Raw genomic sequence first — 27561 nt, forward strand, 5'->3', positions numbered from 1 at the left:
TTTTTTAAAAAAAAAAAAGTTGACAGACCTAAAATTGACAGACCTAAAGTACTTAATTAGATGCGCTGCTGAAAACAAGAAGCGTTCCGTCTTTCTGCCTTTGAAGTCTCCAGGCTGCCTGACTTTCTATGGAAGCAGTGGTTTGCACATTAGATACAAATCAGCTCCCCTGTTGATGTCACAGGATTAGATTCAAAACAAAAGAAAGTTTTAATTTCTCAAAAAAATTTTTTTTAAATGTTTTAATTTTGTTTTAAATTAAAACAGATGTGAGAGCTGTCCAGGGATAAATGTCCAGGGAATGTAATATAAGTTCTAATAACTAGGGTGTAACTTGCATATCAAGCTTAGGCCTGCTTATATCAGAGATCTTGGCAGCTGTTGAAATGAGATTTTACCTGACTAGCTAATTGCTATATGAAAATGTGTCTGTCAGGTTAAAATGGAAATTTTGAAGATTACATATTTGAAATGGGATTCCCAAATTATCATGTGACTCTGGGCATTACTTTCTAGTTGCATTTATAAATAGATCTTTATTTATTTATTATGCTCTGATAGTCTACAGGAAATAGTATGTTTAAATTATGAACTTGCCACACATTTCGGATTCTAAAAAAAACCCCCACCCACAACAAAACACAAATTACTTAATATGGGAAACAGAATGTGTATACTCCTGAGTTCCCTTTTAGGTCTTTCATTTGAAAACAAAATAAAGAAGGTTTTGGTAGCTATTCATTTAGGAGAAAGAAAGAATAATTTTAAACAGCTGAGCAAAAAGATTTAATTATTTATAAAATGCTTGAAACTTAGTTTTTATTCAAGGTTTGCAAATCTTATACCAAAAAAGAATTAAATAATAAATTTTGTATGTCTAGATTTATGCCCATACATAATTATTTGCAGGATTGGCATCTAAAAATGATCTTTTTTGACACATAATAAATAACTATATGAATACTTTGGCTCTTGGCAAAGAAGAAAATGGACTGCAGGGGCTTAAAGGCTACTTAAGTTGCTGTACTTGCTACTTATAAAATTTAGCTATAAATCTTTCTTGTTTGGTGAGGGAAGATTTTAAAAAAAAAAAAACGGATATCTTTTTGTAAACTGTTTGCTTTTATATTTTATTTGACCTGTAAGCCTACAAAGTGCCGTGTGTGGGTTTGCTGCTAGGTATGAATTTCTTTAAAAAACTCACATATTTTAGGCCTAGGCAGTCTGGGTAAATTACGCTGTGTGGATGAGGTCTAGCTTACAGCTTTGCTGTTATTGTTGCCCACATAGTGAACGAAATAAACTGCCTGCTTTTCCAGGAGCTGATTATCTTTCCTGATACATTTGTATAAGTATGAAGCATTATTATATTAAAACAAAAAAAAGGCAGAAAGAGAAAATGTATTGAAACTTCATATTTTGTGCTAGGATTATGTTAGTTCTTTACTTCTTTTTATAAAACTAGGAATTAGAATTTAAAATAGAGCAGGGAGACAAGGAGACACTCTGAAGTAATTAAGACTTCTGTCCTATCAGATTTCTTTGTTGCAAACTTTGGTATTTGCTTTAATGGTGTATCCCTTTTCTGAAGATCAAGGAAATACTCCTTAAATGAAATACTGTCATTGCATGGAAACTGAAGATACAGCTGGTGTTTGCTTACCTGAAACTGTTCAGTTCCCAGGGTCTTCTTTAAAAATTAGACTTGAAAAAACCCTTCATTTGATATCATTTTGTATATATATATATATTTAAATTAAAATATACAATTTTTGAGTGTGAGCATTTTGCAGCATCTGGAGCCAATTTACTAGAGTGTGGCATTCCTTGTAAGTCAAATGTGAGATAGCAATCAGTCTTTTAACTCCATAAAATCTGTTAAAGGTGACATGGGAACATAAAAAAGTGTGCTGGGGGAGAGGGCAAAGAAGAGGCTTGAGCAGTAGGGTTTTTTACCCCTCCGTGAACATTGTACTTTTCAGATCTTAGAGACTTTTGAGTCTTTCAGAAATTAAATATAGCTGAAAAATAAGTGATGTGAATGTGTTGATAGTGTTTGCAGCATTTTTGTGCCTCTGAAGACTGTCCAGTTTATATGGTAAAATTCTTTTGTTGTTGTTGTCAGTCAGAAGTGATAGCACTACCATAAGGTTTTTAAAATCAGAAGGAAATGCACTTTACGTTTAATTTTTCCATTTATTCGATTCTAATAGCTGCAGTATCAGAACTTAAACTGTCTGAAAGTTGTTTCAGGATTACAATCAAAGTGAGTAACTTCTATATAGGAAGAGGCACTGGTGTCTTGAGCTGTTGTTGATTATGTTAATCACTTCTGAAATTCCCCTGCAAAGTTTTAACAATAACACAAAAATTTAAATAGAAATACTAACAAAGTGTAGTGGTATGAGGAAGACTCGTTACCTTAAAATAATTGAGCTTTTAACTGAAGGGTGTTGCCTGTGATCAAATCCATTAAGACTTACTATGGACAGATCCTGTGTTGATGTATAGGAACTATACTGTCTGCATATTACGCTGCTTTTAAGCAGATATAATCAGATCAAGTGTCTGATTATTAACGCCACATTTCCCTATGGTTTCTTCTTATTAATGTAATTTAACTTTCTTAAACAGGTTGCATGGAGGTGATAGAACTAAGTAGCTTCCTGAAGCTCTAGCTAGCCTGTGCTGTGGAACATGTGTGTCACTTGGTACAACACTGGGACAGGTGTCTCACAGCAATTCTTACTCCGCAGTGAAATTTTTGAAGTCAGGCTGTCTCCCGGTACCTTCGTGCGCTGTGGCTGAAGACAGTCCAAACACCTAGCTCTAGTCAAAATAGCAGGAACCAATTGCAATAGCTTTACAGATACAACTGAAGATTTCAATAGCTTCTATATTTAATACACTTTAAAGAAGGAAAACTGTGGAATTCAGTGTCTTGTTTCACTGTAAAGGTACCTTAGCTACACTAAATGACAACACATCCCCAGTGTGATTTCACTGTATGGCAGTTCCTGATACTTGACAAAGGTTACCTCCACTAGTTGCTTAAAGCCTGCGAGGTCTTTGTGTTGATCCACCCAGATGTAAGCTTATTTTTAATAAATTTCCCCAGCATAATTAAAATGCTGAAAATTGGCACAAATAAGCCAATACCGTATTTTCAGAAGAGTACTCAAATAAACCTTCCTTTCAGGAGGATAAAGCAAAATTGAAGAAGTGTTGTAGGAGTTTGATGTACAGGTATGCTGTACTCACAAAGTGTGCTGTCAAAACAATAAGCAAAATAGTTCTTATTAGTGCTGTTGTAGTGGTAATGCAAGAAATAGTAAGTGATCCAAACTATTTTATATTGTTAGAGAAGCTACTTCTTTGCTGAATATGAAGCTTTTTTTTTGGTGTCATTTGAACTAAACTGGGTATTTAACACCTAGTTTAGCTGCAGACTCATTGCTTCATATTGTGATCTCTATAATTCTGATTCAGCCTTTAAATAGAATTGTTCATTTTTTTGGTGTGAGATCTGTTGGATATGTAAGGTGTCTGTGGGAAGCCTATAAGGATAACATTAAGAAAACTGTTAATACTGGCAGTGATTTAGCTTCCTGTGTGTGTTTTCATGAGGGAGAATTATGTGCGGTGGTAAAAAGTTTATAAAGAGGGTTTTCAATAGACTAAGTAACTTGAAAAAATTGGAAATGTTTGTCCAAAAGAGTGAGCATATATTGTCTTTAGACCAGTGTAACTATAGAAACTTGAGTTCGGAAGAGATTCATAGAGGCTGTAAACAGAGCTGAGGAATATGGACCTGTGTCTGGGGCTTGTGCATTAGTAACTCTATCAGATCCTTTGTATTTGACTTGGCTTTATTTCCCATTGTTTATTTGTTTTCAACATTTATAAGAAGGATTTCCTGATGAGTAAATAAATAATAAAAACCAAGAACCAACCAAACCAAAAACAACAGAAACCCCCCATCCTCCCAAACAAAAGAAAAAGCAACTCATAAGCCAAAAGAATCTCAGATGCAGATTTTTTATTTTTATTTTTATTTCTTTAAGTATGATCATGGTTATGGACTAATTCCTGATCTGAAGAATTTAGTGGTTGGCTACAGCAAACCTTTCAAGGACTAAAGTCACTAGGCCTTTTTTCTGCTCTGGGAGTAGTGGTGAGCTTAGAATTTAACTTTAGTTTTTGTATTCATAACCAATTCCTTTAAAAACAGGTAATGAACAGTAGAAGGATGGTAACTTGAATATAGGTATTAATATTAATATAGTGAATTCTGACATATTTTGAACCTAATTGAAATGAATGAGCTGGAAGCAACAAAGTTTTCCTGAGCAGCATTAATTTTAAAGAAGAATAATGATAAGGTTTTAAAGCAAGCAATAGCAGCTCTTGTATGGATTAGATAAGAAAGGAAGAATTCAGCCAAGACTGAGAGGAAAGTGCATAAGGCAGCAGAGATGGAAGATAAAGGAAAACAATGAAAGTAAAGTCCAGATGTTACAGCATGTATTTTTTTGGGCATGTGTGATTACTGCTTGCCATCTCTAACCTTTCTTGACACCTTAGTATGTTGGAGTTCAATAGATAAGTGTGCATTGTAGGGTAAAACTAGGTGGCTGGGAAGGTATTTCAGTCAGGACAGATGTTGCTGCCAACAGAGGCGGTTATACTCGGAACTCTTTTTTCCTTCTAGAAAAAAATACCTTTTTTCATCTGCCTTATACTAATTTATGGAGTATGGAAGGGTAGGGGAACAGTTCTCCTGTTCTGTGTTGACGCTTGGGGAGAGTCTGGCATTAGCTCCATCAGCCCCAAGAAGGGCTTATCTAGTCTTATCCCTTCATTATAGAACTGGATGAGGTCCATGTTAGAACTGTTTGTTTCTAAGGAATTAGGTTAAACGGGATATTTTCCTACTAGGACTCCTTCCATCTTATCTCAAGGCTGGGTATCTGTAGCTATTGATCTCTCTGTGTATCGATTTTTTCCATGAATTTTTAAATAATTTTTTAAACAATTTTCTGTTGATATCTGAAACATATTTTTATGCATTGTAAAAGGCTATACTTTGTAGCTGTTGCTTATCATGTTTTGACACGACTCTAAAAACAGTTCATAGTCATTAAAAACACTCAGCATCTTTACAGTATTCATAACTGAGACATTTCTTTCATTCTCTCATTACCTTTTTTAGACCTAGAAATCTTAGTACCTTTTTGTCATTCGTACTATATCCTTTGTACCCTTTCCAGATCTCTTTTAGTGCTACTATGTCCTTTTTTGAGAAGTGTAGGTAGTATCTGAAATATCGGTGCAACGTGAATTTTTAAAGTGTCATAATTATGCTTTTTATGTTTTTCTCTGTTCCCTTCTGATAAATTGCAACACTATTTGTCTTTTTTTGATCACTGCATGACAGTTGGGAATCTTAAGGATTTCAAAAAAGAGACTTTGAAAGTAAGAATCAAAAGTGTGAAACCTATTCTCACTTTTATTCCATACTTATTCTGAAAAGTTCATTATGATAAGCAACAGTAGTAGACTCTTAAGGTGTAATTCATGTGTACTGGAATTGGCACTGTTCTCTTAAGTATTGTGTGTACTGTGAATGTTATAGAGACTTTTTCCACTTTGAGTAGCTGCAGGTGAAAGAGATTCTACTACAATTTGTTTCTCTTTCTTTGTTTTATATGTATGTTCTTGAGTTGCCAGACGACGACTTGTTTTAATCTCATGTTGCTGAGAGGGTCTACTGAATTGTTTTGTCAGCTCTTTAATTGCCTCTCTTCCTCATTTATCTATGAAGTGTGTATCTTGTAATAGTATATTTTTCACTGGGGCATATCTAGTGCATTCTGCTTTAAAACTTTCAGAAATTTCTTAGCGATGCTTGGGAATACAATGCACATTATAGTTTATGTAGCTTCTGTTTGGTACAATTATAAAGAAACAAAAGCAACAGGAGTAGCTTCAGGTAATCTAGGGTTATACTTGTTTAAAAAAACCCCAATAACACCCCCATGCCAACCCCCCCAAAACCTATCCAACTCACCTATTCCTTGGATTTGAAAGGGACTTTCCTTAATATTGAAAGTGCTGATCCATCAAAATGGCTGCTATTTCTCATGCACAGTAATTATCCTAAGTAGGAATAAATTGGTGGCATAAGTGGAAGAGGTGGACAATCTGCATGATGGTTATCACTCAGCAACGGGTCATAAAAGTGTGTTGCTGTGGAGGCTGAGTTAGATGCTTCTAGCTATCCAGCAGGGGATGTGAGTGTATTCTGGCACTTTATGGTTAGAGATCAATATTATCTAAAAAACCCAACGCATGAGGAAAAGGTAGTTAATGAGCATCTCCTTTGGTGTACCACTAGTTGGATGTTCTTTCTCTATATACATTTGGATTCTTCAACTGAGCTCCCTAAGTTAAGGAGACAGAACTGTTCTCTGTTGAACTTCCTGATTGCTTGAGTTAGTCACAGTTAATCAGTGAAGCAAACAAAGATGCCTCATGCTTAAAATTAGCAAGGCAGCTTCAGTTTAAGTTTCTAAATTTGTTGCAGACAATGAAATTAAAAGATTTAATTAGACTGATCATTGCTGGAAATTATTTGATTTTAGAATTTTGTAACAGTAGCTTTAGAATGCAGCAAATTGGTTGTGCTGGGATGTTCTTTTACTCAACATTTAAAGCCTAACAAACACTGGCAAAAGAAATGTAAGTTAATAATTTTAGTGGATGGAAATAAATCCATTTTACAATTTGAGCTACTGTAAATGATCAGAGCTCTAATACAAGAAAGATGTATTCAGGCATATTATTGTTCACTGAAATTCCTGTCTATACATATATTCTTTTGTGTGTCTGTTAAACATGATCTTAACATGAAGCCCTTTTTCTCCTAACTCAAAAGCTTTCTCGAAGTTGATGAATACCATACATAATGGTAAGTTATATTAGAATCTTTTTCAGAGGTTCATTTATCACAAAGGCTAGTCTTTTGTGGAAAAGCCTGATTGAAGGTCTGCATATTCTATGGATTGGGTGAAATACAGGTCTGCAGTGAGTCAATTGTTCAGTACTTGAGTGAAAACTTTGTAGATTGTCTGCAGGAGCCTGATAGGTCAATAGTTCCTCAGTTCTCTTCTTATGATCTTTTTGTATGTGCGCAGTAAAATGATAACAGTTTTATTCCAGTTCTGAGATTCTTTTCTTTAATTTTGTGAATAGTGTTTCTAGTTCTTCTTCAGTGCTCCATTCATAGGTGTGTTATAGTGGTGTCTACCTCAGGCATTCTCCCACTTGCCTTCCTGACTACTTAAATTACTACAAGTAATGCATGTGAAGGTAGCCTTGTTTTGCCCAGTCTTTGTTCTGACAGCCTGATGCTGCTCATTTGTGTCACTGATAACAAGTGCTATCAATTTCAGAGGGAGCAATATTGAATCTTTAATGTATCTAATTGCTGCTTCCCTTTAGTATTCCATATTGGCTTTGTACCCCTAGTTATGTATTCACCTCATAGCCAGTGGAAATGAAACATATTTTATTAAATTAGGAGTTGGTTTACTTTTTCAAGGCTTTTGTTCATTTGTAGGAAACAATCATAAGTTACTGAAATATTCAAGAGGGAATATTTACAGTTAAAACCATCTCATGAGACTAGTTTTGAAGATGATCAAGTTTATTATGTCTCAGTGTTATATTTAATTGGTATCAGGCTATCTATTAATAACAATTTGAATTTTTTTATCCATTCATGTTAGCCAAATAAAGTGACTTTTTTCTTACTGCTGTATGTGTGTGTTGGAAGGGCAGTGCTGCATACATTGCAAGTTGTACTGACGTGGAGTTCAGTGTATGCAAAATAATTTAAATGTTTCAGCTTTGCTTGAAGTTCTTTGTGTTTTAGATAGCAATCATTATCGTTTTATAGGATTTTGCTTTTCACACAGTTGGAGCCACAAATTGTTAGACAGATGTCTATAGTGGTGGGTCTCTTAAATAATAATAAACATAATTTTACATTAAATTTATATTCTGTAGTCTACATGTGGTGAGAAATACTGAGGTTTCTCTAGGTTTGCTTTGCTTTTGTAAAATAGGTTTAGCTTTTTTCCTTTTGATATAGGGTTTCCCTCTCACTCTCCCAGGTATACAGTGCTCTGAACCAGCTTTGAGATGAAGGAAAGCAAGCTCACCATTTTTCTGAACAAAAATAAAACATCTGAAGGGTATCTGACAAAGTGCTGAATTTGGACTTGGTGAGTTTCTGCTGTTTTTTAAGCAGAGCCTTTCTGCTGTTTAATGTTGAAGAGGTATAGGTTCACAACAGTGCAGAACAGAAACTGATGGAACACCTTTTGTGATGACTTCTTTCCACATTGCACTTTTTCTTTTAAACTGATTGTGTATTCCTAACTCCAGCATAGAAGTTGGAAGGGCATAGAGGAAAGCGGTTACTTAATATTGTATGCTTTTTTGTCAAGCAATAATAATGCTTTGTATGACATTATTGTGGGGCAGAATAATGTTACCTACGTGTTTGTTTTGGAACAGTGTTCGGACAGGATTAGTTGTCTAATCTGCCTTTTTTTTTGGTGTGTGTCTGTGTTTTATCTTTCTTCCCTTTTAAAATTTTTCGGTGTTTTTTTTTTTTTTTTTTAAGTTGGTTACTTTTTTCCTCTCAGTCTTTCAGGGCTTTTTTGTGTACTCTTGTTTTAGCAGAAGCATACATATGGGTGAAATCAGTGAGGGTAGGTAGAGATTTTGATAATATGAACAGTGAAGAAGGATCTTGCCATGTGTGTATAGGATGAAAAGAAATACTCAAACTTGAGATAAATATCTAAATAGATAGAGATATCCAACAGCATATTCAGATTATAAGTCAGGTAATGCTGAGGACTGTAAGAGTCAATACCTGTATGAGTTTTAATGGAGACAGGCTATTGAGAGCTTGTTTTTTCGTTGCACTGGGTTTAAGTTGACTGCACATAAGCAGCAAAATACTGAAAAGAAAATACTGGGAGTTTTGGTTTAAGTGGAGACAAATACTTGTTGGGAGCTGCGAGGTTCATTTGATAGTTATGCTAGTATAAAGGTGATGCTTGGAGCCTGCCAGTTGCATCGGGTGTGGTCAAGATGTAGAGGAGGAAAGGTGATCACTAAAGACTTGAATGTATCTGAAAGGGTCAGATTAAAAAGAGGACTAGGAAATGAAGCTGTGCTGTATTTTCCCCTTAATAGAAAGGAGGCAAGATACTTCAAGGCAGAAGTGGCACACAGCAGTTTGCCAGTAAGAGTCTTAGTATCCAGTGCTCTGTTTCTCAGTTTTATGGTCAACTTATAATTTTTATGCTTTTAAAAAAACTGCAGTGGAGAGATGTAAAGTTTTCACAGCATTTTGCTGTCGTAACTTTGTGCTTTGTCCTTGTTAGTTTTACTCTGGACCTTACAGAACGTTTTTGACTTAGACCTTGTAGTCATCTCTTATGCAGCGTTTTTTGTGGGCCTACCACTGGCAAAGCAGGAGGAGGGGTACAGAAATACAAATTGCTGAGGATTTTAGTGAATACTTAAAAAAAATACTACTGAGAGTGATGAACCGAACGTAACAATTTTGTGTTAGGACTAGCTGTAAATTGTAGTGGTTGGTTGTAGCCTTTGTGTGACTATTTCTGTTCTGGTTTATTCCATCTTGTGTTCCTTTTATTTTTTACTCCTGTTCCTGTTTTCGCATCTCTGTTAATGTTTGTTCCATCTTATGCTGATTTGTCAGTTGCAGTGAGAAGAGGCGTAGCACAGAACAGATACTCATCATGTCAGCCTTAACACTGTGATCAGCTTTAGAAGTTGGCACATTTCCAAATAAAGTTTTCAGTTCTGTAGACTTGGCCTCTGCATCAATCTGCATCAATGCAGGCAAAGTTCAGCATATATGGTATGGTTTTGGGTGTTGTTTTTTTTTTAACAAGTTAACCTAAACTAGTCAGAATCTTGACAGAGCATGAATGAGTAATTTTTTTTTTTTTAAATCTATACCAGATTGATAGTTTTTTTCTGTGTTGATAAAAAGGCATCTGTCTGTGTTGAAGCATGGGGACAGTAGCACCTACAATAACATATACATTAAAAAAAAAAGGAAGAACAAGAGAAGGATAAATTACAAAGTCATCCTGAAATAGTTCCTTTATGCCCATTTTTTCCAGAGTATTGAATAATGGAGTGCTATTGTTTAGTTGTCAGATACTACAAACATAATAATATAGCTACCTGTCCACGAGTTTCTAGAATACCACTTTAAAGCTTTAGTTGTTGCTAATGGCAGCGATGTGTAGTCTTTTAGCGGGTCAGGCAACAGCTGTTCCCCACCACCAAAGGTAACTATCTAATCACAACAGAATTGCTGTCGTTCTTTGTGAGACTCTCTAATGGCCTGCTTTTTGAAAATCCTGACTAAGTCAAGCTTCCTGCACCATGCCTTCAAATACACCAACTTCAGATCACTGGAATCCAAAGGAGAGTAGAAACTCCTTTAAAAGAGTATGTTAACAGTGAAAAGGAATCTAGTGCTACCAGTGACTCACCCTTGCAACACTGAGGTTGCTGTTAGAATGGTTTGAAGCTATGGTATGTTTTCAGAGATCTTAAGCAAACACATTAAGTTCTTCCCGGAAATCATTAAGAAACAAAGATCACAAATGTCATGCTTCTGCTCAGTAAGCCTAAAACTACTTTGGTTTTAGTATGTCAAGTAACTTAGGCTTGTGTGTCCTGGCTCACCATGACAAAAGTGAGCATCTAAGTAAATGTTAAGACATTTATTTATCGATTGTTGTTCCATATCTGTCTACCTTTTTCTTCTTGCAAAGATCTTACTGTGCTGTCAAACACTTGAACTATAGGTCTCTCCTGTAGTGCTGAGTCTACGTCTCTCAGATCATGGGATCATGGATCAGGATCATGGGGCATTATCTTCTTGCTCTTATTCTGGAAGAGTACTTCAAAATTTGTTGAATCAGACTAGAATAAGCATGAAATTCTTAATGTGTCTTATTTAATAAATCTTAATTATTTATATATGTGAACCTTAAACAGACAAGTATAAAGCATATCCAGGATTTATTGTGGGAAGTCAGAACATCTGGAGGAAACAAATGAAAGGTTTGTCTCTGTGTCATCCCTGTCTTCCAATCCCATCCTCTCCCCAAAAGATTGCACAGTTTAACTGAGGTATGACTTTGCCATGGGACATGGTGTGAAAAGTGACAACTGTTCAGCAGTGCTGGAAGTGAATTTTAGGCTAATAATTACAAAGATCATTCCTCAAGCTCAAAATCTGTAAGAGGGACTGGGGGAGTATCTGAGGGAAATAATGCTTCATGCTTGCCCTCTTAATTGGCTTTTCCTTGTGCAGCTGCTGTTGGTCACTTTTAGCGATGGATATATCCGGCTAGAAAAGCAACATCATTCTCTCCCTGTTTTCTTAGTCCGGTGTGTTATTCAGTCTGTCTTCTCATGTCATGTTCAAACCTTTCCTCTTAGAGATCAAATTCACCTTGGCTAGGCTATGAAAAACATGGGTTTGAGCCCTTTGGCAGTGTTGGGCTGTAGTGCAAGGCCTGTAGCATCACGGATTAAGTCAGAGTAGGAGTTGGTGTGCTCTGTAACCAGGAGGCTGTAACCTTTCTGACAGTGGTTTTGGCCGTTTTGAAATCTTGTACTTAGAAGCCTACCTGTGGAAATAAAAGTCTAATTTACTATCGTATACAGACTGAGTGAGGATTAAGCAACTCAGATGTGTTGTTTCATGTTAGTGAGCTGGTGTATGTGTTACTCACTGTTAAAAGTTTATTGAGGAGTGAGTTCTGTAACACTTCTGATGTGTGTGGTCAGTAGTGAATGTGGGATCAAGTATAAAATAACATAGTTCACTATAGCAGTTGGAGCTAGCTGAACAGAGGAGTAGACCAGCTGAGCGGAGGAGGAGCTACATGGATCAGTTCTGGTACTTCATCACTCACCCCTTTATTGAATGCATTTCTAAATGACTGTAGATAGCCGTGCAGTCAGGATCATGAACACAGGAACGTAAGTAGGCAAACAGATTGATTAAACACCTTTTGCTTGAGCCATCAAAGGATTTGGGGTTAATTTTAATGGACTTCAGATTATATGGTCTTGTTCTGAGATCACTGATTCATCATGTATGTGACATTGCCATGCTGAATTGTGTTCCTTTGATGTGTGCAGGTTCTTGGCAAGTATTTTGGTTTTTGACTGTTAGGTTCAATCTATGGAGTATTTTAAAAGGGAATAAGCATAGCATTCTGCCTTCTGTCAATAGGTATGAAACTAGAATAGTTGTTAAATCTTTATTGTGTTTACCTGTGTTTTTTATCTTCCCTTTTCCACTCTACTGCCAGCAGTGTGTGTTCTTTGGGTACTTTGAGAGTGTTTTGTTTTTTTTCTTACTGCCTCATCATGGAGAGGACATAGAATGCCCTTCATAACAGGATTGACTTTTGATCAGTGGCAATGGCTGTAGTACCTCCCATCAAAAAAGGAACCCCAGTCACTGAAAGGGAGGGAAATGATGGCTTGTTACGAAGCTGCAGAACAGTAACTATCATTGCTGTGCACTTACAGAGTGGTTACTGCAGAATTTTGTAGAAACTTATCTGAAAGTGAACAGTGAGATCTGTTAGAAGGATTAGAGGGTCTGTGAGAGGATCTGTGAGAAGTGCGAAAAATGCCAATGCGATCCCAATGACTTCAGATGCATTGCAAGGGGAGTATTTGTTTACAGGTGATTATTCCTCTATAAGGCAAAAATTTAGTGAGTGATTTAAAGGACCTCTTTACTCATAATCAGCAGGAGAACACCTTGATTATTTGATCCTTACATTTCATATTTCTTTGTGAAGGAAACAGGTTGACACTAGGATCCATGCTACAATTTTATTATCTCGGATGAATTGAAATGAAATAGTGTTGCTGGCTTGGTAGTTTCAAACGTAACTTTCTTCTCTTTTGAGACAACTGTGTTACAATGACTTTTTTTTTACTTGCTATGTGTAGCATTAGATCCACTTTTGCTTATGTCTGTATTACAAGATAACAAATACTGAGATACTCATTCCACTATTAACATTCTACTGGAATCGAACATGTTCTTTCTTCTATAACTAAACTTAATACATTTTTCTACATATTTAGTTACTACTCAATGGACTGCTTCATTTGAAGGCACATTTTCATTTTGCTCTATGTAGAAAGTTGGCATGGTTTTAGGGGAGACTTCTTGAGATGACAGGAAATGAAGGTACTGAAGATGTGTATATAGCTTCAGTTTTGGTAAAGAAGTTCTTATAAATCAAAATTCCCTGTCTTGTGTCCATCTGTCCTCCCCTGCACATCAAGGTTCTGTAGTTCTGTGCAACTTTTGTGGGTTGTAAGTTTGCATTAAAACCTCCCTCTTCTACCAGATTCTGTTTATTCCTTATGTTATGGCAAAAAAACTTGTGGTAGATATCTCAAATAACTTCCTCTTTTTGCAGTTGTTGCAAGTGTTTCAAGTTACTGACTTGAAAAAGAAAATAAAGCCATATGGTAGGGAAAACATCTTCCTAGCTTCCTAAGAAAGTGGTCTACATGTTGCCTTACTTTTGACGCACAGTAAGCTTTGAGCCTGTTGTCCAATTTCAAGCAAACATAATAAAGGAGTCTGAATTATCTAGGTTTCTGTGATGGAGATGGACAGTGTATGGCTACAAGAGTAACCACAGCCTGTTTTTGTCTCTTCCTGCACTCTGCAATCACCAGCATAGGAAGGGAAAGTAAGGTAGCTGCATAAGGTAGGGGGTTGTAGTACTAGCAAATAAAATGTACTAAGGATTTCATAGCTAGATAGAGAAGTTGTGGTGGGAAATCTTAGTGTGTTACAACACTGCTGAAAGCCAAAATTTAAGATGGTTTGTTAATTCTTCTGCTCATGGAACTACTTATTTTTGAGATTTAAAAAATAAAATCACTAAAGCTGTAGTGTGCCACTTGGTGTACATTGCTGCACAGCTACTTGTGACTTGAGGCTATTTTATTTTTCACTGTTCTTAAAGTTCTTTCATTTCATCTCTTATCTATTTCATCACTGATTGTCAGCAAAAAGAAATAGTTGGGTTTTTTTTCCAATCTGCATAGTCTGGTGTGTTTCCTGCAGTACTACCGTTCTGTGTGAAGCAAGCAGTTATTTGTTGTCCAGAAATGTTTTTTTCCTCTTGCAGTTGCATTTTTGTTAAGCCTTTCTCTCTATCAGTGCAGGCTGTATGTGCGTTTTGTCTGTCAACCTGAAACCACATTCTGCAGCTGTGTTGGTGTTAAGCACAGTCAAACTTTATCTGAACACTGACATGTCCACTCTCACCTGCAGTAGAAGAGCTGTATTCTGTTTAAAATGCTGAAGATTTTATTTAACCAAGCTGTTTATGCTTTTGGCAAACTATACAACATGGTTATCACAAGCTATAGCTATATTTAGCTTTCAGGAATACAGAAAGGACTTCAAGGTGTTTTTTTTAAAACGTTAATAAGGTTTATAGTGTTTTGTTACTATTCCTTCTGATCCCAAAAGCAATTTCTTTCTCCCCAAACCCTGAAAGGAGAACTTGATATGTTTGAGACATGTAAAATATGTACTTCCTTGGTTTTCTAATATGATATGCATGTAGTTTTTATACAGGTATTTTTGAAATGATATGAAAATCAATGATTTATTTGTATGTTCAGCATACAGTTCTTATTCAAATGCTTGCATGGAGTAGTATCTTGTTTGCATGACTAGTTCCAGAAGGTGCATGTACTTTATGTATTAAGTAAGGTATTGTTAAATGGAAATATTTAGCCCAAACAGAGTGTGCAAACATTTGTCCTCTATTTTGCAACAGCAACAATAGCAAGTTTTTTAAAAGACTGCTACTACCACTAGCAGCAAATAATAGCATACCTCGTTCCACTGGCAAACTAGTTTACTGCTTGTCTTTCTTTTGAATTAGTTTTTCACCTGTGATTTTATAACTATATGCTTATATTCCAGAACTTTATTTCTAAGAGGAAGAATAAACCCTATAATTAAAACAGAAACAGCAGCAGCTCTGCAGTTAATAAATATATAAGATTTTGAAAACTAAGCAAAAAAATTATATGATAGCTTCAAACTTTTGGAGTAGCCCTACCTTTCTGGCAAAATATCTTTTTTTACTACTTGACTCTCACAAAAAATTTTGTTTTCTCCACTCGTCATTAATGTTTTATAAGAGTGATAGCATTTGTGGTGATGAGCTCTTACAGTTTGATTGTAAGTGTTGTGATATTTCATTATATTTACCCTTAAAATTAATGGTTCCTGGAGCCAGATAATAGCATGAGACTCTTGTGTTTTTAAAGATTTTTTTTTTGACATTTAGTTGTTTAATGCATTCATATTATAAAGGGTAAAAAATATAAGTTTTTAATAATTTGAAATCTCTGAAAGCAGATTTAAAAATAAATCTTCTGAAGACCTGCAGTATATTTCTGGTTTTGTGGCTGTAATTTTATCCTATTTAAGAGGAAACTCAGTAGGAAGGCTGCTTGTTAATCATGTTCATTTGGTGATGCGTATGGACAAATCTAGAGCAGGATCTATAGTCTAGTTAGATGAGTCAGATGAAATTGGAGGAAGGTCATAACAAAGTGAGCACTTCAAAGATCTTAACTGCTGATGATGTTCTAACTGTAGATTTTTGGAATAGTGACAAAAAAAAAGAGGAGGGGAGGACCCAGGAAAGTGTGCTAAATGTAAAAAGGTGTGAAGGTCAGTAGAGTCAGTAAACTTGGTTAGGCAGGAAAAAAAGTGTTGCTGGAATGTGTTTTCAGGTGTTCTTATCTTCGTTCTTTAGTGGGTCTGGCTGGTTCTCTTTTTCATTTTTCTTAACAGTTAGTAGAGGCAGGGAATGTAAGATGCATTAGTGTTTAAGTATTATGTGTGGGTTTGGATGGTGTTAGTCTCCCTTGACAGCCTGTGCTCAGAGGGATTGCTGGGTGGCGAGTGATGGTTAACGTTGCGTACCTTCTTATTGTCACTGCCTTCTTCAAATCATTATTTGTATGAGTGACAAACTAGCTCCACCTTTGCCTTCTAACTGGCATTTCAGTTCTGTTGCTTTTTTTGATCTAACCATGTTCATTCTACTTCTGTTTACTCCCTGTGGCACTCTTCCTCTAACTGCAGTTCAGTGCTACCATGCTTGATATTCCTTGGCCAGCTGACAGCTCACTTATCTAATGCACGTGGAGCCTAACAGTTTCATAGACAGGTACTACTTCTTGTCCTGGGCTTCTGGTCAGTAGGGTTTTTTCCCCAACCTATATAATGAACTTTACCCTGCATGTAGATGAACAGAAGTAATGGCTTCACAGAGGGGTATGAACTCTTTCTATTTAAATTGCTAACATACAAGTCTGAGTAATGTTAACATGTTTAATCATTTACTTGTTGGGTGTTCTGGCAGAAATGTTAGTCCTTAAGCATTCTTAGATCATGGATGGAGTTTTAGTTTCTGAATAAATGAAATACTACCAGTTCTACCAGCAAATCTGAGTACTTTGTCCTCAGACTTGCTGTAAATATTTTTCTGAAAAAATTCATAAGTAATCCTTAGTTGTAAAAAATTACAGTTTTGGACAAATATATGTTGTTCAGAAACATTTCACTGCAAAGTTAAAAAGTATTTTACCATTTGTTTTGTGTATGTTCAGTTATATAGCCAAATACTTCCTTCTTTATATCTTTTTACAGTAACTCATTGAAGAACAAACTCTAATAGCAGACTCAGTTGAAGGCAGACATTTTAGCCAAAAATTCTGCTACTGTTAACGTTTTAGCAGTTTGTAATGCACATCAATATTTGATTTATCACACAGGTTTTATAAAAACTTAGAACTGTATCAATCTGTTTTCCCTGAACTGTAGAATGTTCAAATGACAAGCAGTTTTATCTATCAGCATGGTTAGGATTTCAACACAGGAACTTTCTGCATTATATATTAAATGATCTTGTTTGTCTTGATTAATTTTCTACTGCATATTTACATGGTTACTAGAAATCAGAGGGAGGGGGAGAGAGAGAGATACATGTAATTGTTTTTGTAATTTTTTTCAGGTATTTTTAGCAGCAATGATGTAGCAGTATCATTTCCAAATGCAGTATCTGGCTCAGGATCTAGCACTCCCGTTTCCAGTTCTCATTTACCTCAGCAGGCTTCAGGCCACTTGCAGCAAGTGGGAGCTCTGTCACCTTCAACTGCGCCTTCTGTAACTACTGTTGTTGCTGCAACTCAGGTAAACCATCACAAGAGTTTGATAGCGAACCATGTTATTGACCTGTTTGTTTTCAATGTTAAACAATAGTTTGTTTGGAAAATAGGTTAATAAACATTTTATTTGTTATGAAGACACTAGTGTCTAGAAGTTCCTCTTAATATTAAGTAGTCCAGTCTTTGTAGAGCATTCATTAAAAATGGTCTGTGGAAGCGTGTAGTAATAATTACTCTATTATGACTAGTAGCATAAATGGTGGTTATAATTAATCAGTGCTCTCACTAATATCTGTTATCAAAACAGTGTTTTAAGAAATTATTTAAGAGGAAAATGCAAAGTTTTGTGTGTCTCATCCAAAAATGTTGGTATCACTTAAGAAACAGGGTTTTTTGGGGGATTTGACAAATGGACAACTAAGGTTAGTTTTGGCAAAGAGGTGGCCAAGGCTGATGTCTTGATAGCACATGAAAGTTGACACCTATGCTACAGATTTTTAATTTGAAAAGTCATACAAAGGGATAAGGGGTGCACTGGAGGAGTGCAGAAGGGTGACGTAGTTGAAGTAATGAATCAGAAAAAATATCTTAACAGTAGTATTTTGTTTGAAATTAAGTTTGGCAAGATTGGATTTATCAAGAGATTACAAAGTTAAATTTGTAGAGAGCCACCATGATTAGGGTGTAAATATGAAAGAATAATATACTGGACATAATGTTGTTATACTTCATGTTTCTTCTGTTTTTTGTTTTCTGATGGGAATCTGTTTTACAATGAATATATCCAATATATTTTTGTGTGTGTGTGCATATAAGCCATCCACTTTTATATAGAGTCTACAGTGAGTTAAGCTAGCGAATATATAAACCTGAAGAATTAAAATTAAGCTTAATACATACATACTTATATGCATGTATGTTTGTGCACACACGTGTGCATTGTACGTGTACAGCTGACTGTGTGCAGGCCAACACAGTTCAATAGGAAATAACACTTTGTTGTTATAGGTGGCAGTTCCTATTTTTACATAGTTTTTCTGAACTGGTTTCCTAAAGAAATAAGGTATAAGTTATGCTATGTTGACTTCTCTCTTGTAACTTTGGGACCAGTTGGCCAGTCTCACTCAAAAGTGGGCAACACTTCTGTTGCAGAAATTGATAGAAAACTTGTCAAAGAATTGAGTTAGAAATACAGTGCTTTGGTGAAGACCAGTATAGCTTTTGTGAGGGGAAATCACAACCAATTTAGAGTTAGGGTTTGGTTATGTTATTGTTTTTTTAAATTCCCAAGGAGTGTTAAACAATATGACAGTATTAATACTAAACAATAATTTTATGTTAATTAACATTTTATATTAAAGTATTAAACAGTATTAAATGATGTGTCTTCTTTCACTGAAGACACTGAAATTGAGCAGTCTGGAGATAAGCGGAGGGGTAGTGTCACAGTTGAGTAACAGATTAAAAGATTTAAAAAGATTTTAAAATCCCCAAACAAGATGATGCTCATTTTTCACAGTGAAGAGGTTTATCATCAGAGTCTTGGCATGTTCAGCATTGTGGCCTTTTGTACAGCTCAACATATTCATAAGTGATGTGGGAAAATGAGGAGGAATAGAAGCCAAGTTTGCTGATCATGCTAGGTTATGCAATGAGCTGTTATGAATATTAGCTGTCATAAGCTGCTGAAAGACCTCACCAGCCTATGTTGTTGACAAGATAGTAAGAGGCTAAATGAAATTAATGTTACTGGGAAAAGGCAGTTTCTGTTCAATGCAGTTAGAGTAGCTATCAAGAGGTACAAGTGCAGCCGTGGTAGTGAGCAATGGCAAGAACCAGCATCCTTAAAAGGAATGAGTGTAGGACTCTCAGCTTGAAAAAGAGACTCTGAGATGGGATAAGAGAAAGGTCTGTAAAATCATGAATGACATGGAAAAGTTAAATAAGCAAGAACTGTGCACCATCACTTCTGTTTGTTAAACTCTGTCAGAGGATAAATGGATTTCAAAAGCAATGGAACAGAGCCCATAGTTAGGTAGTAACAGCAGTACCATAGCATTTATTTAATCATGTTGTCACAAAATGGTGGAATATACCCTAGAAGGTGCACTTTTGTCTTTAGCTGAACTACGGAGCCCCCCATTGGTTAAATACTTAAAATTCCTGTCGTTCCTTTGGCTTTCTTTTTTGGGAGATGTGTTGAGGGGATTTTTTTTTTTTGTTTAGTTGTTCCTCCCCTTTCCTGCTCCTCCTTTCCCTAAGGAGTCATGTATCTTGCCTTGGTACCTAACTTGATTTCAAGTGGTCATAGATTTATTTGTCAGGAACTTATTCACAGGTGCTATTATTTAAAGCGTCTTTTGGTTATGAACTATGAACTATAAAGGGAGGTTCAAATGGGGAGAAGTGTTGGTTGACAGCCTTAAAAGAGAGCTCTTCTGTTTGCACAGAGAATTAATGAAATCCTATGCAGCTTCAGTGGATCTAGGGCTACACTTTGGCAACTTGTGCCTGCCAGTTAGAAACTGGTAAAAGTGTAGTCTTTGTTTTTAGTTTTATCAGTTTTCTTCTTAACTTGGTCCTTCCATCATCTGAACCACTACACAGGAATTGGTATTTCAACCAGACATCATGCTTCAGATAAGCTGTGTAGTGTGACCAAACCACCTATATTTATTGTCCCAGTCTATTTTCCCTTCTGTATTCCCTGTCTTCACCAGTTTTGGTTAGACTGGCACTTTCCCTTTTTGTCTGTTATCTAGTAATAACCAACAGGTAGGCAATGGTAATTTCCTGTTGATGCTAAGCTGCTTTAACTGTTGGGTTTGTTTGTTTTTTTGTTTTGTGTTGGTTTTTTTGTTGGTGTTTTTTTTTTGTTTTTTGTTTGTTTTTTTTTACCTTGCTAATTTATCAGATTTGAGAGAAGCCTCCTACAAAGAAACTGTAGTAACAAGCGATGAACAGCTGGCTTTATAGTCCATGGGCACAGTTCTTCCCCATTCCTTGGGGAAAATAAGTTTACAGAGTACTTCCTCGTGTGGAGGAGTAAGAAGATGGATGTGTATTGTGAATTTTAAAATATTAAGTTCATTCATGTCCTGATTGAGATTTACGCTTGGTGCTACTCCTGTCCTTGCACCAGGCAGATTACATGCTTTTTCCCAACTTTCAAGACTTGTAGATATCAAGCAGGTCTCCCTGCTGGAAGTGTCTTTGGATCACACTAAATTGTGAGACTGAAGACAGACTATTTTACCATGCACTTGTTCTCCAATGCAAGAGTAGATTTTTTTTTTTTCCTTTTTCCCCCATGCAGTTAATGTGAAGGACTGATTATACTTCAGCGGGCAGAGTTTACCTACTTAGTTCTGCAAAGTTACATCAGAATGTTGTGTCTGCTTACTGGGCTCTTGTACCTATATTCTCAGTGTTTACTCATCTCTTGACCATGAAAATCTTCAAAAAACAGTGTGCTAATGTATTTTTTGTGTAATGTTTTAATTAAAATAAAATCAGCTGAGATCCTAGGTGTACATACGATGGTTCTAAGTTAAGGTAAGCTTGCCCCTCTCTAGCAGATAAAATGCAATAAATTAAAAAGTAGGTTTTATTTAAAGTTTCAATGAGGAGAGCAAGTATGCCCAAACCTTGGCTGTTCAGCTATTTAGTCAGGATGGCATATATATAAAATACTAAAAACTGGAATAACCTAAAAAATGTGCTTGCATAGTGCACTTCTCTAAGATTTCAGCTGTTTTCTTAGATGTATTTGGAATTATGATTTTGGGGACAGAAGAAATTTGTCAATTTTTTATGGATTTTTTATCTTATTTTTAAAACAAGGGTGTTAAAAAATTCTAAAGAGAAGGTAAGGGAAAAAATGTATTTCCATAGAGTTAGTCTCAAAATTGGCTGGACTGTTTAGATTTGGAGGTTATAGTAGACATTTAATATAGAAAATTTTCTTCATAGTATTAAGAAAGCTTGCAAGCGATTGAAAGCTACTGTCCTAAAATGAGAAAATTAGGGAATACTACTGTGTCTTTTATTATTTTTGAAAAACTGCTATGCCCATGTAAAATTTGAGTGGTTAAAACCTTCAAGAGCTGCTTTATCTTCAACAACTAAGCAACACTCGTTTTAAAGCTTAAAAAAACCTTAAAATCCTGGATTTTTGTTCTTTCATTCTATTGTCTAGTACGATAGCTCCCATGCTGTTGTTTTTGTTTGTTTTAAAGACAAAAGCACAGTATGGGCCTTGTTGCAATCACCTTTTCTTTTGCGTCTCATTTTCTTCTCCCTCATGCCACTCATAATTTTTATTCCAATCTAATAAATCCAGAAGAAATTATTAGTTTGTGTTTCATGCTGTGCCATAACTGAATTGAAATGCTGGTGTTCCTCACCAGGTGGGGATCAGTGGTCTAGTAAAAATGCCACTTGCTGCAAATGCAGATCTTTTTTTGCACCCTACTTGTCTTTTTTATATGTCTTAGGCATAGCCTCAAGTAGGTTCCACTGCTTAATTCAGGAACATTATTAGTATAAGAATGCATTTAGCAATTGCAAGAATACAGGAAAAAGGGGATACAGGAAAGAAGGTACAGTTCACATAAATATTGCTTCTGGTTTTCTGTGAATTGATCCTCGTAATGTGGAATTCCTCTTTTGCACGTCACAGCAAGTGACTCTATCCCCGAAGACTGTCTTTTGTATCAGAAGCATGCTTTTAGCTTCTGCATGAATATTAATTTGTCCTCTGTGGTTAAGGAAAATCACTTTCTTGCACTTGGGTTTTGAACAGTGTCTTAATTTTTCCCTGTTAAGCCAAGTCACAAGTTGCACCACTCCAAGGTCCTATGCTCAGTTTTTATCTCAAAGATTTCCTTGTGCTTCATAATTGTAGCAGAAATGTTTGTCAGCTTGTTGTGCTGTTCTGTAACAGTTTGCTGTGTTGCTCTTTCTGATATGTTACTGTTGGTGATTAATATATGTTCATTAAAAAAAAAAAAAAAAAAAGGCAGTTCGACCTGGGTGCCTCAGTATCTTTTATTTTTTTTTGCACAGCAGGATTTTTTTTCCTGCTTGTCAGGAAATGGTGTTGCTTAAATATTCTTTAACTTTATTTTTTCTTAGTATATGTAGTGTTTTATAATGGACTTAAATGAGTGGAATTACCAACTAGTGTTCTGTGGCCATTTGTTTCTGGCATCTCTGCATTAGGAATACAGGATTTGACTCCAGAAACGGCAGTGAAGGTTTTGGTGCTGACAATCTATGATGTAGTAGTGTGTGATCTTTGCATTGTAGTAATCTCAGTTTATTCAGAAATTTCTAAGATTTATTCTTATACTAGAAATTTAATATGATTAGATTGTTACTTCATAGATTATTTTCTCTTCTCCTATGTGATGGTATCTGTGCTTTTACTGACTGTATTAAGCACACCTGTGAGGCAATTTCAAGCAATATTGCACATACTTGTCACAAACCTGTTTTACAGATAGAATCCAAAAGATTATTTTCACTTTCTTAGAGGTCTAGTGGATTCTGCTTCCTTCTTGACGGTGTTTTTCTTCCTCTGCAGCTTCTGGTTTATTTTCTTTCCAAGTTCCCATCTCTCTACTTTTTGCGCTGTGCTTCCTTTGCCACTGAAGCAGCTAATAAAGAGAAGGAAGAGAACAAGAAGTATCTCTAATAACAGTCCTTAATGGCTTGCACGGAGACAGGGAAACGTAATCGTTGCTGCTCCTTACTCTTTTTAGCCCAGCATTTTTGTCATGGCATGATAGGTCCACATCAGTGCTTCCCTGGTGGAGATGTGATAATTGGGACGGTAGGCGTTGCTACTCAGTTACTACTCTAAGCGAAATAAGTTTGCTTTAATCACTGCCATTATCCCCTCTGAAGTTCGTTTGGCTTTACTCCCCTTAGGAGCAGCAGAAAACCAGCAGGGTTTTCTTTAGCATTCGTATAGTGGTGGTTATCCTCCTTTGTCCGATCCAGGATCCAGCTTTTAGAAGGAGATAAGGCTTATTTTTTTCAATAGACTTGGAGTTACTTGTTAACAATAGAGGTATGTGAAGGCTCAGGAATCCTGAGATCTTTTCTGATTGTGAATGTAGGGCATCTGATGTTTCAGATGCTTCTGTCTGGTTGGTTTTATTTTCTCACTTTCTAAATTAGTGTAATCTCTAATTTTGGATCTCTGTAGTCCTCTGCTCTTTCTCCACATTGCTAGTTTACACTGTTTTGGCTGTTTCAGTGTTTTGTTTTTTTCTTGTCAGAATTTAAGTCTGCTCATCGTTTTGCATGCTATCAAGGGAATTTTCTCCTCCTTTTTCATTTCTATTCTGACAGCCATGGGAAAATAAGTGAAAATGCAGGAAAAAGGAACTCTATTCTTAGCTCTTTTCCCTATCAACAGAGAAGAAATTAAGAGCAGTTTTGGAGCAATCCTATTTATACTTTCCAAACAGGGGTGGGATTATGAAAGAGTTTAAGAGTACATCTTTAACAAGTAGTCTTTGCTGAAAATTCAAGTTGAAAGGGTTTTTTGCAAGTCTTCAGAAGGGTGATTTGGATATTTCCATAGAACAGTACAATGCACATGCCTCATTGATAAAGCTGCTGGGTTTGCAGTAGTAGCCTTCAGTTACGGCTGTCATATTCTAAATTTCAGTATCGTCAAGGAAGATAGTCCTTCCACTTCTTTTGCCCAGTTATGCCCAGAGAAACATACTCTGTTGCCTGTTTTTTCTTTTTTTAATTTTATTTTTTTAATTAGATATTCTGCTTGAATTAAATATGAAGAAGGGAGGAAAGTTACAGGTGAAGCATCTGAAATTTCCTAGAACTGGGCAGGCAAAAGTGTAAGTCCATTTAAGGGAAGTTTCTGGGCCATACTCTCCGTGGGTACTCTGTCAGTGCTTTGATAACCTTTTTTTGGAGAGTAGAAGGAATAAATGAAAAAAGACAAATTGCCCTCAGATGTAGGAGATTGTGATGAGACAATCTTGGACTTCATGTAACCTGCACTGGGTTGCTGGGTGCTTAGGCCAGCTTCCTGCTTAGCTCTTGGATGTACACATCACACCCATTTGTAATGGCTGAATTAAAGAATTCAGTATAATACTCTTGTAGACACCTGTGGATCAGAAAGAACATCTTAACATTTAAAACTGGAGATTTTGAAGTGATCTCAACAAACCTATTTAAGCAATAATCCTTTCTTGCAATACCCTAATTATGGTAAATTACAGAGATTATGTCCGTAACTTGGGAAGACCCTTACACGCCTTTTTCACGCCATTTCCTGAAGTCTGTTTCTTAATATAGAAATAGTTGAGATGCCAGAATAGCTCTTAAAAAGTCCCAGGGTGCAGAGAGTGTAGATCTCCATGCTTATCTGCAGAGTTAATACTGGGTGGGTGTCTTGTGGTGAAACCTCTCATCCCTTAGAAGTCAGTCATTTATGTAAAGCATAGACAATGCTCATGACAATATGTTAATGTGTTGCTAAATTTATCCAAAATCAGCTTCCTGTGGTGATCATGACATGAGGTCACACCAATCTTTTCCTCTTGCTGATACTAATGAATTTGATGAAATCCAGAGTTAAATTACCTTTCCTGCAGATAAACAGTATGTTATGTAAGTTCTATTAGTTAATTTTTTTAAAAGTTCAATTTATAAATTGCCATACAGTGTGTGGTGTGGTTGTTTTGTGTTTTAAGGTTGTGGGTTTTGTTGTTTTCTTTCCTCTACGATTCAATATAAAAGTAGCAGGCTTTACAAATTGATGGTCAGTTTGGTTGTATTTTCTGCATTTATCTTTCTAAAGATGATTTGCATTATTTTTAATATGCATGGCAATTAAAAAGAGAATAATAAAACATCTGGAGATCATGATACTGCATGATTTAAGCAGTATGCTTCCAGAAAAAGGAAACAATATAGTTACTGTGGTACTAAAATTCTGTAATGGATAGAAATTATGGACACATAAAAAACAGTTAACATATTCTATGTGACTATCAAAACAACTTTTGATGATAAGATCTCTCAAAATAGGTTCCTACCCACTGAGTCAAAGGTAAAATATGAACATGGATCACAGACTATTTGGATGCTGAAACTATTCTCCTGATCTTGTAACTTAAGAAAAAGATACAGCAGGAGAAGCCAGCACATCAGAACAAAAAGAAATCATTCTTAGTAAAATATGCTGCTCATCCTTGGGACTCATTGCCACAGGAAATTGCCAGCACCAGTATATTTAGAAAGTGTGCTGAAGGCATCCCCTCAGTATATTGTAGACAGAGAGGGGGTTGGTATTTTGATGTTAGATGTCAATGCAAAATAGTGACTTTCCTTCCAAAACCACTAGAGATGTTTTTTGTGTCTCAGTCACTTTAAGTTTGAGTGTCTTAAAAAATTCAAAATATAAAAGAACAATGGTAGTATAGGTTTTACATCTAAATTTTCTTGTTTGTCACTTAAAAGCTGTTTCAATTCCTTGTTAATTCTAGGCAAAATTGATAGAAATCTAATTTTCTTCTTACTCAGTCTAACTGAGGTTTTTTGGAGTGGGGCTGGAGGAGAGTAGCAAGGAAGAAGAATTTACAGCCAGAGGGAAAATTCCTTCTAACATGTGACTCAACTAAAAGAACAAAGGAATCATAGTTACAAGTAATCTAGTATTTAGCCCAAATAAATTCTATATTTTTTTGTATTTCCCTTTTGCTTCAGTTAAGATTGTCTTTGCATAGTTGTATGCAATATACAGGTAGTCTGAAAGACAGTTGCATGATTTTGTGCAGTGCTGCATGCTGAGACAACTGCATCAATGTTTCAGTCTAGCAATAAATGTTTTCTGCCTTCAAGCTGAAGCTTATTTAGCTTGGCTTATCTGGTGCTGCTGTAGCAACCATCAGTCTCCAGGCAACTGAGGCACATTGACCTCTTCGTTGAACTGAGTGTAGCACTACTTCAATTTAGCTGCCTGAGACAATAGTAATGGTGGTGAATGTGAAAAATGTGAAGTTTTCTACTCTTTGTGCAATGGAAAGAATAAATTAAAAAATATGTAGATGAAACAAAATGTTTATGTTTGTCTTGAAAAATATTTCAGTTTCACACGGTGTATGATTTGTTACTAGATGCAAAGTCCATTGGTGAGGCAGTGTCCTTATAGGCTCTGCATAAGATGTTGAAAATATTGCAAGCATTTTTACACAGCAGTAATTCTGCCACTGTAGGTGTTTGTGTCCTCACTTTAATAGCAAAGACTATTGAGATTTATTTAGAAAGTTAAAATCATTGTGATTAAGTGACTGATTATTTATTAATAGTACTATATTTGCAAGTATAGACGATCTTGAATGTTTTTCTCTCAGATTCGTTATTTGCCATATTATAAGTGTCTGGCTTTCTTTGGAATACTCAAGTGAAGAAAAGAGATTACCATATGGATGATACTGGATTTGTGTCCTAATCAAGTAATTCTTTCTGCTAGTCAATATGGAAGGGAAATTATGATTCCTGATACATAGGTTAATATTCTTAAGGCAAGATACTGCTTTCATTGTCTATGTAGAGCATACACAGATTAAGTGCTGTGAAGGTGGAGGTAGATGGAAGGGATGGAGGAACAAACTTGAGGAAACGGGGATTTGTTTATAGAAACAAAAACTGGTTTTAGTTAGGTTTGTAGAAAGGTGGAGGAATCCGAGTCTTACCTCTGTAAAGGCTCCTTATTGAAAAAGAAACACCAACAAAACTAATAATAAAAACCCCCAAACAAATAGTCTTAATAAGGTATCATTCTAGTAAGTGTATTTTTTTGTGTCTAGCTTATAAATAAATATAATTGGTTAAGATTTCTGGAATATTCAGTTTAGCTAACATGGAAGAGATAAGTAAACTGGTAGTACAGTTGAGGTTGTAGCTTTTTCATGTTATTTGAAGGTAGGCCTTTTACCCATGTGGTTTTTAATGACTTCATGTGCCCTTGTTGTACACTGGGCAGAGGTATAAATTAGTTTCTGTAGGTGTGCCATTAATTTTTCATTTTGCCTTTCAAATCCCACTGTGTTTCCCAGTTGCATTCATTCATGCCCATCTTGGAAAATATTTGACTGCTGCTGTTTGAAAGTTTGATGGTTTCATTTAATTGAAGGA

General features: G+C 35.8%; 1 protein-coding gene across 1 annotated transcript in view; it reads left to right on the top strand.

Moving 5' to 3' along the window:
- MLLT10 (myeloid/lymphoid or mixed-lineage leukemia (trithorax homolog, Drosophila); translocated to, 10) overlaps positions 1–27561 on the top strand; it is a 125578-nt gene that overhangs the window by 74470 nt on the left and 23547 nt on the right. The window contains exons 12-13 of the mRNA XM_010007014.1: positions 6938–6970; positions 17226–17404. Coding sequence (XP_010005316.1) covers positions 6938–6970; positions 17226–17404 — 212 coding nt within the window. The remainder of the gene's footprint in view (positions 1–6937; positions 6971–17225; positions 17405–27561) is intronic.

Source organism: Chaetura pelagica, unplaced genomic scaffold (genome assembly GCF_000747805.2).
Source record: "Chaetura pelagica isolate M959 unplaced genomic scaffold, ChaPel_1.0 scaffold17, whole genome shotgun sequence".
In the NCBI taxonomy this organism is placed as follows: Eukaryota; Metazoa; Chordata; class Aves; order Apodiformes; family Apodidae; genus Chaetura; species Chaetura pelagica.